General features: G+C 37.8%; 1 protein-coding gene across 1 annotated transcript in view; it reads left to right on the forward strand.

Annotated features, from left to right (window-relative positions):
- ANO4 (anoctamin 4) overlaps window positions 1-13,685 on the forward strand; it is a 383,617-nt gene that overhangs the window by 198,495 nt on the left and 171,437 nt on the right. Inside the window, exons 5-6 of the mRNA XM_050750195.1 lie at window positions 6,393-6,529; window positions 9,427-9,585. Of these exons, the coding sequence (XP_050606152.1) occupies window positions 6,393-6,529; window positions 9,427-9,585 (296 nt within the window). The remainder of the gene's footprint in view (window positions 1-6,392; window positions 6,530-9,426; window positions 9,586-13,685) is intronic.

The following is a 13,685-nucleotide window of genomic DNA, read 5'->3' on the forward strand; positions in this document are numbered from 1 at the left end:
TATCTCCCTTGCCTTCCCAAATGCATGGTATACTCCTGCCCTGACCAATCTGTGCTGCCTAATTCTGTTCACACAGCCCTTCCTGGGTCTGAATGAATTGCAGATCTGTTACTTGAGTTGCATGATAGTTTTGAATTTTCTCTCCTTCTTGTCATTCTTTTTTTTCCATTTTTTAAAAAATTATACTTTAAGTTCTAGGGCACATGTACACAATGTGCAGGTTTGATACATAGGTATACATGTACCATGTTGGTTTGTTGCACCCATCAACTCATCATTTACATTAGGTATTTCTCCTAATGCTATCCCTCCCCCAGGTCCCCACCCCTCAGCAGGCCCCAGTGTTTGATGTTCCCTGCCCTGTGTTCAAGTGATCTCGTTCAATCCCCACCTATGAGTGAGAACATATGGTGTCTGGTTTTCTGTCCTTGTGATCATTTGCTGAGAATGATGGTTTCCAGCTTCATCTATGTGCCTGCAAAGGACATGAACTCATCCTTTTTTTATGGCTGCATAGTATTCTATGGTGTATGGTGTATATGTGCCACATTTTCTTAATCCAGTGTATCATTGGTGGGCATTTGGGTTGGTTCCAAGTCTTTGCTATTGTGAGTAGTGCCACAATAAACATACGTGTGCATGTGTCTTTATAGTAGCATGATTTATAATCCTTTGGGTATATACCCAATAATGGGATTGCTGGGTCAAATGGTATTTCTAGTTCTAGATCCTTGAGGACTCGCCACACTGTCTTCTGCAATGGTCGAACTAGTTTACACTCCCACCAACAATGTAAAAGCATTCCTATTTCTCCACATCCTCTCCAGCATCTGTTGTTTCCTGACTTTTTAATGATTGCCATTCTAACTGGTGTGAGATGATATCTCATTGTGGCTTTGATTTGCATTTCTCTCATGACCAGTGATGATGAACATTTTTTCATGTGTCTGTTGACTGCATAAATGTCTTATTTTGAGAAGTGTCTGCTCATATCCTTTGCCTACTTTTTGATGGGGTTGTTTTTTTCTTGTAAATTTGTTTGAGTTCTTTGTAGATTCTGGATATTAGCCATTTGTCAGATGGGTAGATTGCAAAATTTTTCTCCCATCCTGTAGGTTGCCTGTTCACTGTGACGGTAGTTTCTTTTGCCGTGCAGAAGCTTTTTAGTTTAATTAGATCCCATTTGTCAATTTTGGCTTTTGTCGCCATTGCTTTTGGTGTTTTAGTCATGAAGTCCTTGCCCATGCCTTTGTCCTGAACGGTATTACCTAGGTTTTCTTCTAGGACTTTTATGGTTTTAGGTCCAACATTTAAGTCTTTAATCCACCATGTCTTAATTTTTGTATAAGGTGTAAGGAAGGGATCCAGTTTCAGCTTTCTACATATGGCTAGCCAGTTTTCCCAGCACTGTTTATTAAATAGGGAATCCTTTCTGCATTTCTTATTTTTGTCAGGTTTGTCAAAGATCAGATGGTTGTAGATGTGTGGTGTTATTTTTGAGGACTCTGTTCTGTTCCATTCGTCTATATGTCTGTTTTGGTACCAGTATCATGCTGTTTTGGTTACTGTAGCCTTGTAGTACAGTTTGAAGTCAGGTAGCATGATGCCTCCAGTTTTGTTCTTTTTGCTTAGGATTATCTTGGCAATGCAGGCTCTTTTTTGGTTCCATATAAACTTTAAAGTAGTTTTTTCCAATTCTGTGAAGAAAGTCATCGGCAGCTTGATGGGGATGGCATTAAATCTATAAATTACCTTGGGTAGTATGGCCATTTTCATGATAATGATTATTCTGATCCCTGAGCATGGAATATTCTTCCATTTGTTTTGTGTCCTCTTTTATTTCTTTGAGCAGTGGTTTGTAGCTCTCCTTGAAGAGGTTCTTCACGTCTCTTGTAAGTTGGAATCCTAGGTATTTTATTCTCTTTGTAGCAATTGTGAATGGGAGTTCACTCATGATTTGGCTCTCTATTATTGGTGTATAAGAATGCTTGTGATTTTTGCACATTGATTTTATATCCTGAGACTTTGCTGAAGTTGCTTATCAGCTTAAGGAGATTTTGGGCTGAGATGATGGGGTTTTCTAAATATACAATCATGTCATCTGCAAACAGGGACAATTTGACTTCCTCATTTACTAATTGAATACCCTTTATTTCTTTCTCTTGCCTGATTGCCCTGGCCAGAACTTCCAATACAATGTTGAATTAGAGTGGTGAGAGGGGCATCCTTGTCTTGTGCCTGTTTTCAAAGAGAATGCTTCCAGTTCTTGCCCATTCAGTATGATATTGGCTGGGGGTTTGTCATTAATAGCTCTTATTATTTTGAGCTACATTCCATCAATACTTAGTTTATTGAGAGTTTTTAGCATGAAGAGCTGTTGAATTTTGTCAAAGGCCTTTTCTGCATCTATTGAGATAATCATGTGGTTTTTGTCATTGATTCTGTTTACGTGATGGATTATGTTCATTGACTTGCATGTGTTGAACCAGCCTTGCCTCCCATCCTTCTTGTCATTCTTAATGGACTTCTCAGAGTATTCGACTCTCTTTCTCATTTAATGAACCTAACAGCAATATTCTACCAGGCAAATAATTATCGAACATTTTTCTATTTAGGAGAAGAAGTCTAAGGAGGGTGATGGGATTCATTCACAAGTGACCCTGTTTGGATGAACAACATCTTTGTGATGTTTGTGCCCATGGATGGAAAGGCCTCACTCCTGCTCTGACTAGGCAGTGAGCTCTGAGAGCAGGGCCGTGCCTGGGATGTCCAGTATTTCAGCCCCGTTTCCTAGCTCAGCTCAGTGTCTGCCCATGGTAGGCACTGAATAAATACTTATTGATTAAAATTTATTTTTAAAAATTGGTTAACGTTGAAAGTTGAGAGTTGCTTTTTTCTTCTTAGAGAATCAATGTAAGTTTGAATCAAAGATTTTATTTTGTTTCTAAAACTTACCTTATAGTTATAGCTGATAATATCAGAAACAGTGATGAAATGTGGATGAAGGGCACATGCTTTTTATGCCTGTGGAGTGTTTATATGGTCTACAGTCTTCTTACTGACCATGGGTTCAGCTGGGCATTCTCTCACAGCAGACTATCTAATCTCTGCTGAAGATACTGAGTGGTTGGCAGGCGATAAGGTTGGCTCAATATTACCTATTCTCTAATAGATCGCCATGACCGACTGATTTTCCTGAGCTCAAGTGGCAGCAGCCCCATGACTTCCAGACAGTGATTCTGATGGGAAAGAAAGACCTCTCTCCCTTTCCCAAATTAGCTGCTGCTTCTAGAGTCAAATCCCTTGGGCTTTTCATGAAGAGTAGGAATTCTCAACTTCAGCACCTAATTAATATTCTGGGCTTGATCACTCTGTGGTAGGTGCTTCCTGTGCATTGTAGGATGTTTAGCAGCATCCCTGGCCTCTACTCACTGAATACCACTTTCACTGTCCCCCTCTCCCCAGTAATGACAATAAAAATATCTCCAAACAATGTCAAATGTGGTCTAGGAGACAAAATTGGTCCCAGTTGAGAACCGTGGACATGGAGGGCATTGTTGAACTGATTGTGCCAGTGTCAGAAAGTAATATTGATAGAAGATGACCTGGTATTTTCTATCCTTGGCAAAAGCCTGGGGGATACATATATATATCAAGAGTTTCTCCTTAGTATGAGCCAGTTACCTAGACATGAACCTCAGTGTCCTTGTTAGTTTCCCCTTTATCTCACAACCCATCCCAAACCATTTCTCATAACAACCATTCCAAGTTGTAAGTATCTCTTCTGCCTCCTTATATTGATAAGACCAAAATACTTACTTTAAGCTCCTAGAGTCTAGCTAGAATCAACAAATCAGCATTTGTTTTGGGTCTGCCATGTGTCAGCCACCCTGCTAATATGCACATTGATCTAATCCTCTTTGCCACCCTGAGAGAGAAGTTTGCTATTCCTGTCTCACCGGTGAGGAAACAGAAGCACATATTTATACAGCTAAGTGGCAGTGTTCAGAATAGGGAGCAGGTCTTCTGACTAGGTTAAATGATATTTTTATCTTATTGTTCAAATCTCATCAACATCGACTTGAAATTTAATTTAATCACTGTCTGCTTGAAAATTTAATCACATTACTTGAAACTGTGGAGTCCTGGCTTGTGAATAAGAATCATGTTAGGAAAACCATATGCAAAGTCCCAGAACCATAGAATGTTAGAGGAAAAGGGCTCTCAGGTATCATTACATTGTGACCATCTTAAGGTCATCATTCTGTCATTCTGTGTTGAAGGCTTACTCTGTGCCAGAGCCTCTGTACATCAATCAAGACGGACAAGGTCCTTGCTCTATGGAACTTACACTGTAATAAGGTAAACATCCTGTAAACAAGTCTAATAAATAAGTGAACAAATAAGATAATTACGGATTGTGTTAAGTGCTGGGAAGGAAATGAACAATGAGAGGAGAATAATTATGGGAGGGAGATCTTTTTACATCCAGTGGTCAGGGAAGTTGTCTTTGATCTTGACACCTTCCAAAACACTGGACATGTTACTCTTCCTCAAAAAGTCTTAGGTCCTCTCCATAAGCACCTAGCACAGTACCTGGCACAGTGTAGGTGCTACAACCCTTGGCTGTATGAAAAGGCCATGATATTTTTTCTTTGTAGCCTTATAGGTCTAAAATCCTATAATACATTGTTTTAGTTTCTTTTTGGTCCTGTAGCAAATGACTACAAGCTTAGTGGCCTCAAACAATATGTTTATTATCTTATACTTCTGGAGGTCAGAAGTCCCAAAATCAAGACTCTCCTCTCTGGGGGCTCCCGAGGAGAATCTGCTTTTTTGTCTTTTCTGTCTTCTAAAGGCCACCTGAGTTTCTTGGCTTGTGGCCGCATCCTCTGTCCTCAAAGCCAGCAGCATAGCATCTTCCAATCTTTCTGATTCTGGCCTTCTTGCCTCCCTCTTCTAAAGACCCTTGTAATTAACATCAGGCCTACCTATAAAGTCTAAGATAATGTCCCCATTTTAAGATCCTTGGTTTCACACATCTATAAAATCCTTTCGGTGATAAAAAGGTAAGACATTAGCAGGTTCTAGAAATTGGATCACCTTTGGGGGGTCATAATTCATCCTCTCACAGTTAGCAATAAATGTTAATTTTATCTCTTTGCCCATTATATTTTACAGATGGGAAACTTGAAAAGCTAAAAGAGTTGCCTAAAATCACATGCTTGGATATAGCTTTATACCTAGTCATCTCTTCTAAGTAGATCATCTCTATTCTCTCTATATCCAAACTCTGCTCTTTTCATTAAAGAATTCACCACAATTTGCATGTCTTTGTTTTCTTTAGTTATTGCCACAAGGGCAGGAAGCCAGGTCACTTTTATTTACCAAGGTGCAATCATCATGCAGCTCTATGCCTGACACACAATGTGCACATCTCTGAAATGTTTTTGAATGAAAGAATGAATACTCTATTACAAGCTTGGGTAAGAAGAACCTAATCCCTCATGAATTATTTTGTGCAGTGGCTTCTGACTGGTTATAAACCCTCAGCCATTTCTAAAGCATCAAAAGAAAAAGTGAACTGCAATGCTGGCCCATAATTGAAGTGGATAAAAAAGAAGGGACTCAACCCATACCTGGCATTGTAATCTTTCCTCTGCTGGTGATGAACTTAACTTTCTGGCATGCTGTAAGGCACTTTGCATTTGAACGTGGTAGTCTGTACCTAGAACCGTGATATACAGCACTTTATATATTGACATGTTATTAACATCAACAGTCTTTTGAGAGAGCTTCTGAATGGCTCACTTGATTATTTCAATTCAGGATAAGAGGAAGAAAAAAGGCCGAAAATCTAACTGCATGCTTTATTATTGCATTAGGTTTTCTCTATTCTGCCTTAGAGAAGTAACAAAGGAGGAAAAAAATCACAGTTCTTACTGAACAGTGCAAGTGGCACTTTTATGGGATCACTTGGCAAGCTGTACGACACTTAAATGAAAAAGTAAAATAAAATTTAAAAGTGTAGGTCATCTCCAACCCTTTTCCAACCTAGAAGTCTTAGATCAAAGTACCTTATGCTAAGCAACTGTGCAAAGGAAAGCTAAACAAATATAACACCTCCTGCTATCATGAAAGACAAATTATATTTACGTTACAGAGGTACTCTGCTTTTTATTTTCCTTACTCTTGCCTAATGAATACACTGTTTGGTCAATCATGTTTTATGTCTGACATCCTTTTCTTTTAGGAAATAATATACCTGTCACTCAAAGTGTTATTGAAATGATGGGAAAATATGAACCCAAAGGGAGATGTTTTCTCTTTTAGTATTGCTTTCAAGATCCCAGATTTTTACCCTCCTTATAATGTATTTACTTTGGTTCTAGTGGCCAAGGATGTCAATATTCTTTTTGATGAATTAGAAGCTGTCAGCAGTCCTTGCAAAGACGACGATTCTCTTCTTCACCCTGGAAACCTGACTAGTACTTCAGATGATGCCAGCAGATTGGAAGCCGGGGGAGAGGTAAGAGTATATGATTTCTTACAAATGTAATTCATGATCCCAGCAGGAACCTATGAAGCATGTTCCAATGGACTGTTTAAAGTCATAATCTCATTGAACTGTAGGCTCTTATAAAACAAGGGACAGGTTTTATATTCCTTTGACATCCCCCATGTCTAAGCATATTTCAAGGATCCTAAATCTACCTACACTCAAAACAAAGTTTCAGTTTTTCTTAAACCTATCATTTCTTTAAACTGTCTGTCATTTTAAGATAGCCTGCATTCTTGAGTGTCTCCCACTGGTACAAAATAAGCTTTACAGGGATGGGCTTCCTTGTATAGATCCCCCAGTAGGTAGAATGGTGACCTAAAATGCACCAGCCTTCAGTTGATTGTGTTGTCTAAAGCCTCTCTGACTTTCCATTTGCCTCTGTAATCTGGAAACTTCGTTGCAGCTGTAAGTGGACCCATCTATTTGTGTGCCATTTGGGAAAAATTAGTGTTTTGTTGGAGGCATTCCCCTTTGTTCAGGTTGTGTCACCATAGAGTTTCATATTTCCTTTGTACATGCTCTGGGTACAATTAATAGGCACACCAAATCAGAGTAATTTATTTATTTCATATTCCTAATGCTTTTTATATTCCAGAGCTAGTTAACTACTGAAAGGATGACACCTGGGACAGAGAAAATCGTTTACTCTTACCAAGCTTTGCAGACCTCACCCCACAAATACCATATGCAGCTATTCATGTGTCTTTTTCCATTTTTTTCTGTTTGTTTGATTTTAAGAAAAAACTCATTCTGTTATTATCTGTTCACATAGATACTTTGGATACCATAATGTGGCATAATGAATGGACTTTAAAAGGGACCTCAGACAGCAACTAGTCTCATCCCTGTAACTTACAGATGAGGAACCAGTCTCAGAAATGTTAGGGCTTTGCTGAAGGTGGTACAACTCATTGTTCTGCTTGGAGCCAATACCCCTCCTGATGTCTTGGCTGAAGCCATTTTTGAAGGCAGATGCTAATATGCTGAATTCACAGGGCAGCCTTCTTGCTTGGCAAATAAGTGTTACTAAAGTGCTTATTCAGGTAGACTCCTGAGTGTCTCTTAATGTAAAAGCCAAAATATAGTCAGTGAGGATTGGTCATCAACCGAAAATGTCTACACCAAGACATGGTACATGGTCATTCCATTCCCCCAGCTGAGATGTTTTTTCGGTTAAGGTTTGTGCAAGAATGTGGTTTCTAGCAATGGTCCTTTGGGTCTGGCATGTTTGCCTTCTTCATACTACCATTGGAAAAGATAGAATCCACCATTTTCACCTGGCCGGGTTTATAGACACAATTTTGAAACCTGTTAGGCTGAGAAGTTTGGCTCTAGCCCAACAAGCCCGTACTTGATGATCTCTTTCAATGCTGTACAGCAAGCCTGAAGAGCCTGGATGAAAATTCAATCTATTCCTTTTGTTCTTTACTTTCTAATATTACTGCAAAATAATATTTGTAACTTCTATGTAAGTTACAAAGTGTAATAATAAAATGAACACCTGGAACCACCATCTGATTTATGAACTAGAATGCTATTTTTCAAATTATAGTGGCAACCTAATTGTAGATTACTACTCTAGTTGTTTTTTAATGGACTGGAAAATTAATATTAGAGTGTATGCAAATAGAAAGGGTAAATAATTGTTTTGTGAAACTTGTCTCATATTATGTATATGTATATTTACATATATGCACGCAAAGATAGAATTTTTTTTTGTTGTGGGTTAAAAAAAAAAAAAAAAAAGAGAAACACTGAACTAGAATATTCCTAAAACCATTGAAGCTACTTTCAATCCCATACCTCTACCCTACCAGAGGTACCATCTTTCTAAATTTTATTATGTTTTATTCTCTTGCTCTAAAGACAGTTTTACCACATAGATTTGTAGTCTTAACAACTTAGATTTACTTTATTTTATGCTTTGTGAAAAATGATATCATGTGGTATGAAGTCTTCTGAGACTTGCTTTTTTTTCATCAGTGTTGTTTTTAAGATTCTTTTTTATTATTAGACGCAACTATAGTTTATTCATTTTTACTGCTGTATAATATTCCAGTAAATGAACTTTCTAAAATTTATTTATCTATTTATTGTCTGTTCGTGGACATTTGAGTTGACTCCAACTTTAAACATTTTTCTACTATTATAAATAATGTTGCTATGAATATTCATATACATGACTCCTACTTGCCTTATCAAGAATTTTTCTCTAGGCTTACATGTTACGCAGATGTTCAGTTCTGCAAGATAATGTTAATGTGTTTTCTAGAGTGAGAATATCAATTTTCACTCTCATCTCACCTGCAGAATATGAAAGTCCTTAGTTGCTTCACATCCTTGGCTATACTCGGTATTTTTAGATGTTTTACATTTTGCCCACTTAACTCAATGCTTCTTCTAATTTTTATTTTGTTTCCTCTTAATTACATTTTTCACTAATGAATATGTAATTGAACACAATGAAAAAATTATTATTATTATTTTGAGATGGAGTCTCACTCTGTCACCCAGGCTGGAGTACAGTGGCGCAGTCTTGGCTCACTGCAACCTCCGCCTCCCAGGTTCAAGCAATTCCCCTGCCTTAGCCTCCAGAGTAGCTGGTACTACAGGTGCATGCCACCATGCCCAGCTAATTTTTGTATTTTTAGTAGAGACAGGGTTTCACCATATTGGCCAGGCTGGTCTTGAACTCCTGACCTCGTGATCCACCCGCCTCGGCCTCCCAAAGTGCTGGGATTACAGGCATGAGCCACTGCGCCTGACCTGAAAAAGTTATTTAGTTTTAATTGTTCTTTAACATTACTCACTTGAACCTTAGTTTGATGAATGACTTAAACTGGTCCCTTTCTCTTTGTGTGCAGACAGTGCCAGAAAGAAACAAATCAAATGGACTTTACTTTAGAGATGGGAAGTGTCGAATTGACTACATCCTTGTGTACAGAAAATCCAACCCCCAGACTGAAAAGAGAGAAGTATTTGAAAGAAATATTAGAGCAGAAGGATTGCAAATGGAGAAAGAGGTAAATAGTTTGCTTGGTTGAGAAAAAATATGTACATATCTATTCATATTAAGAGGCAATAAGAAATAAGCAAGTAGTCATAATGTTAACCAAACATTTCATTTGGTCAGAGTTTTCCAGTCTTCAGAGTTTGGGGAATGTTCTAGCATTTAGACTTTCACAGCACAGTTTGCTTTTGAGATAATTTTAATGCCAGATGATTCCATGTAAATCAAAATATTCTATTCCAATTAAATGGATTGTTTCAAAGTGTGATTCTTTATCTAACTTACTACGTCTGCCGTTTCTCCATATATGTAAATGGAGGGTTCTAGTCTCATAGATTAAAGAAAACTTTGAGTGAAATGCAGTCACTCTCTCTAGAGGCTCTTTTTACATTTCGGGAAATATCATGAGCTTGGGCATCCTTGTACACCAGAGGAGACTGCCTGGCCAATTTGGCCAAAAGCAGCTGGAATTTACAAAAATGATTCCAGTTTTAACAGACATTCAGGCTATTTTTTTTAGGTCCCCAAGCTCAAGAGTGACCTTACCAATGTTTGGTTCTTCCCCTTCCCTCCTTCTCTGCATGGGGAGCTTCAAGAAAGAACTAAGTAAGGAATGTACAAGAGGCCAGCCAGGCCTCTGACAGTAATCCACGATGGGCTTATGGTGTTCCCAGGAATACTGTGCACATTTGTAGAACTTGGCCCGTTAACTGAATTATGTAACTCTTCTCAGCTTCTCCCTAAACATCGTGCAAAGCTTCTGGAGCTTTTCATAGTCAACAAGAATAACATATTGGCAATTTAAGATGTTTACTTCTGATTCTGCTCCTCAAGGCTGAGGGGATAGATCTTTGAAGTCAGACATCCAGGTTTTTCTTTGTATGATATTGTTGCAGTTTGTGCAACCTGCGAGTTTTGCCAAGGTATCAAATATTAGAAGCATAATATGCATATACTTGTTATCTGATCTTGGGACACTTCAGATAAATGGGATTTTTTCAGATCTGTTAGGCTGACCTCACCTCTTGAACGTTTATAACACAGAAGCAGCATTTTTCTGGAATGTCTCCAAGAGAATTGGAAAAATGGTGAGATGAATGTGGCTGTAAGGAAACAGGTTCTTATTCTCAGGAAAGTAGAACCATCTTTCTCAAAGACCATCTTAATTAGAAGTTCCCTGGAGCAACAAACATAATTAAAAATGTTGTTTCTTCCACCTTTGTGGAGTTCCAGAAAATCTTTCCTATACAAACTGAATGTATAGTTGATAAATCCTACTAAATTGTCTCAGTAAGACAATTACATTTTTTTCTTAACATTAATAGCACATTCATATTTTTCTCCTTAATCATGCCTTCATCTTTTATTCTCATTCCTAAGTGGCAGAATTTTTATATGAAGAAATAAAAGATCTGAATTGCTACTTAATCTGAAATAATGGAAGGCCTCCCTCTGACCCATTCTGACTCTGTCAAAATTCTGATTCCCATCAAAACTAGATAGCTTTGTTCAATTAATGCAAGATTTATATTTTAAGCTTCATAAGTGTTCTCTACAGGCCTAGGGCTCCTTCTGTATAGATCTTTTCAATGTTATTTCATAATTTATTAGTTAGAACTCAAAAAACCTAATGCTTTTCCACATAGTGAACATTAAAGTGATGGAAAATGTCCTGTTGTATATCTTAAAGCATCACCTGTACTGCAGTGTTCAGCTACCAAAGTTTGAGGAGGATCATTTGGCCTGTTGTACAGTTGTGCTACACAGTACAGTGTGGACCATACTGTGAAGGATGGACTGCTTGTACAATTTTGTCTATATACAAGATAATTTTGTTTGTTAGAATCTTTAAAAAAATGTTTACAGGTATTTATTTTAATGTGTACTGGAAAAAATAACAGTTGGAAAAAGGGAATTATCACTATATGGCAAAACTTCATAAAAACTTATCTAAGCATTTCCCCCCTCCCCACTTTCCCCCAAAAGTTCTTCTCTGGGCATCACCTTCCATGTTTCTCCTTTCTTCTACAATCTTTTAGGCACTACAAACAGCTAGGTCTTCCCCTTTCTGGAACCTTCTTCACAAGTGGCCTCTCCCGCTGCCTGGCTCCAGTCTTGCCCTGGCTTTGCATAAGTGGTGCAATTTGTCTCTCACGCAGCCTCCTAGCTCTGCTTTGAATCTTCATGGCCTCAGTCAGCTCAGCAAGAAAAGGGCCTTTGCGGGTTCTCTTATAGATAAATTAATTTTTCCCTGCCACAAATAATTAAAAGAAAATCCCTTGGCTGAACAATAAACAAACCTTCATCCTTTATTCTCTATAATAAGTGGCAGAATTTTTATATGAAGGATCTATATCATGTTATTAAATTTAGAAACCATTGGAAGTACTTTTATTTAAATCAAGTTTTTAAATAAACAGCTACAGCAGAAAGATAATTTTAATGGCGATTTCAGCTTCCAGGAGTTAATTCAACCTTTTATAGGACATAAAATGAATAACTTAGTTAAGGGTGGAAAAGAAAAAACACCCCAAGGACTCTTGTACATCTGAAACATTTGACACTATGTACATTTTATGGATTATTAGTATCTTCTTAATTAGCTGCTGTCATGATGTCCAACAACTATGAAAAACATGTTTCCCAGACAGAGGCTTATGTTTCCAAATAGACAAAGACAGGCTGTCTAGTACAGTTTAACATCCTTATCTCTTTAACATTGGATTTCAAGAAACACAACTAGGATAATCTTTAATTCATGATAAAAGTGAGGACATAGTCAAGTTCAATCTTTCTTAAAACCTTTGCTGCAGGCTGGTTAGTCAACAGATAAGTGCTTGCTTTGGTACCCTGGGTCTTTAATACTCTGCAATTCAACTTTCATGATAGCCCAGAGAAAGCAATTTACAACGAAGTTCCCAAACAAAATATCATTGAAGTCCAGGTGATTTACTTCTTAGTATCTATCTACTTAAAATTGATTCCCTTCTTAAAGGTAAGCTCATATTTACTAATTAACATTTTCTATTCTTGATTTTTTTCATTTTTAATTCTATGTCCATTATTGATCTTTGGGTACCTATTTTGAAATCACTGTCATCAATAAGACGTTTATCTTTTCCTTTGTATAACTAGTAAGAGGATGAGTTAACTTGGAATTATTTGGAATGTATGAGTAGCAATTGTATTAACGGAGCACCCTCCTGCTTTAGAATCATGTGAAACATTGGGGAAGACCTTTATCATTACAGTCATTACAAAACTAATATAATTAGGTAAATCATATCATCTTGGTGATGGTTATTTCATTCAAGAAATATTTATTGCATGCACACTCTATGCCAGGTATTGCTTTAAAGACTATGGTCTCAACAGCAACAAATAAAACAGAAAAAAATCCCTGCCTTGTTGGAACTTAAGCAAAAAATATGTACAATATATACAAATATCAGTAAGTGCTAAAGAGAAAAAAGTAAAGCAGGAAGTGTTGAGAGGGGCTTGCAATTTTATAAAAGTCAGAAAAAGTGGGCCTCTTTTCCACAGAAAGAGAATAGCAAGTGCAAAGAGAACAGCTCCACAGGATGGAGCATGCCTGGGTGTTCATGTAACAGTGAGGATGCCAGTATGACTGACGTTCACTGAGCAAGGTGAAGAATAGTGGGAAATCATACTAACAAGGCATTGGAAGCCTTAGTGGTCACTGGGGGATGTTAGCTTTTCTCTGAGTGACATAGGAAGCCACCAGAGCGATTTGAGCACAAGTATAAGAGCTGTTTTCCGTTTTATTAAGGACTCTTGGGTTGCCTGGTAAGATTAGACTGTGGGAGGTGGAGGTGGCAAGGGCAGAAGCAGGAGCATAATTAGGAGATTCATTGCAAGAATCCAGGAAAGAGATGCAAGAATTGGTCAAGCACATAGAAGAGAAGAAGATGAAAAGAGTGGAAAGTGGTGCTGATGGGAATTGCAGATAGATTGAATGGGCAGTGTAAAAGAGAAGAGTCACAGACTATTTGTCTGACACATGGTATTTAGCTAAGAAGTTGAGAGAAGACAGTTGCCACTTATAGGGATGCGGAAAAGAGTAGGTCAGATTGTAGACTTGTTAAGTTTGAG

This window comes from Macaca thibetana, chromosome 11 (assembly GCF_024542745.1).
Source record: "Macaca thibetana thibetana isolate TM-01 chromosome 11, ASM2454274v1, whole genome shotgun sequence".
Lineage (NCBI taxonomy): Eukaryota > Metazoa > Chordata > Mammalia > Primates > Cercopithecidae > Macaca > Macaca thibetana.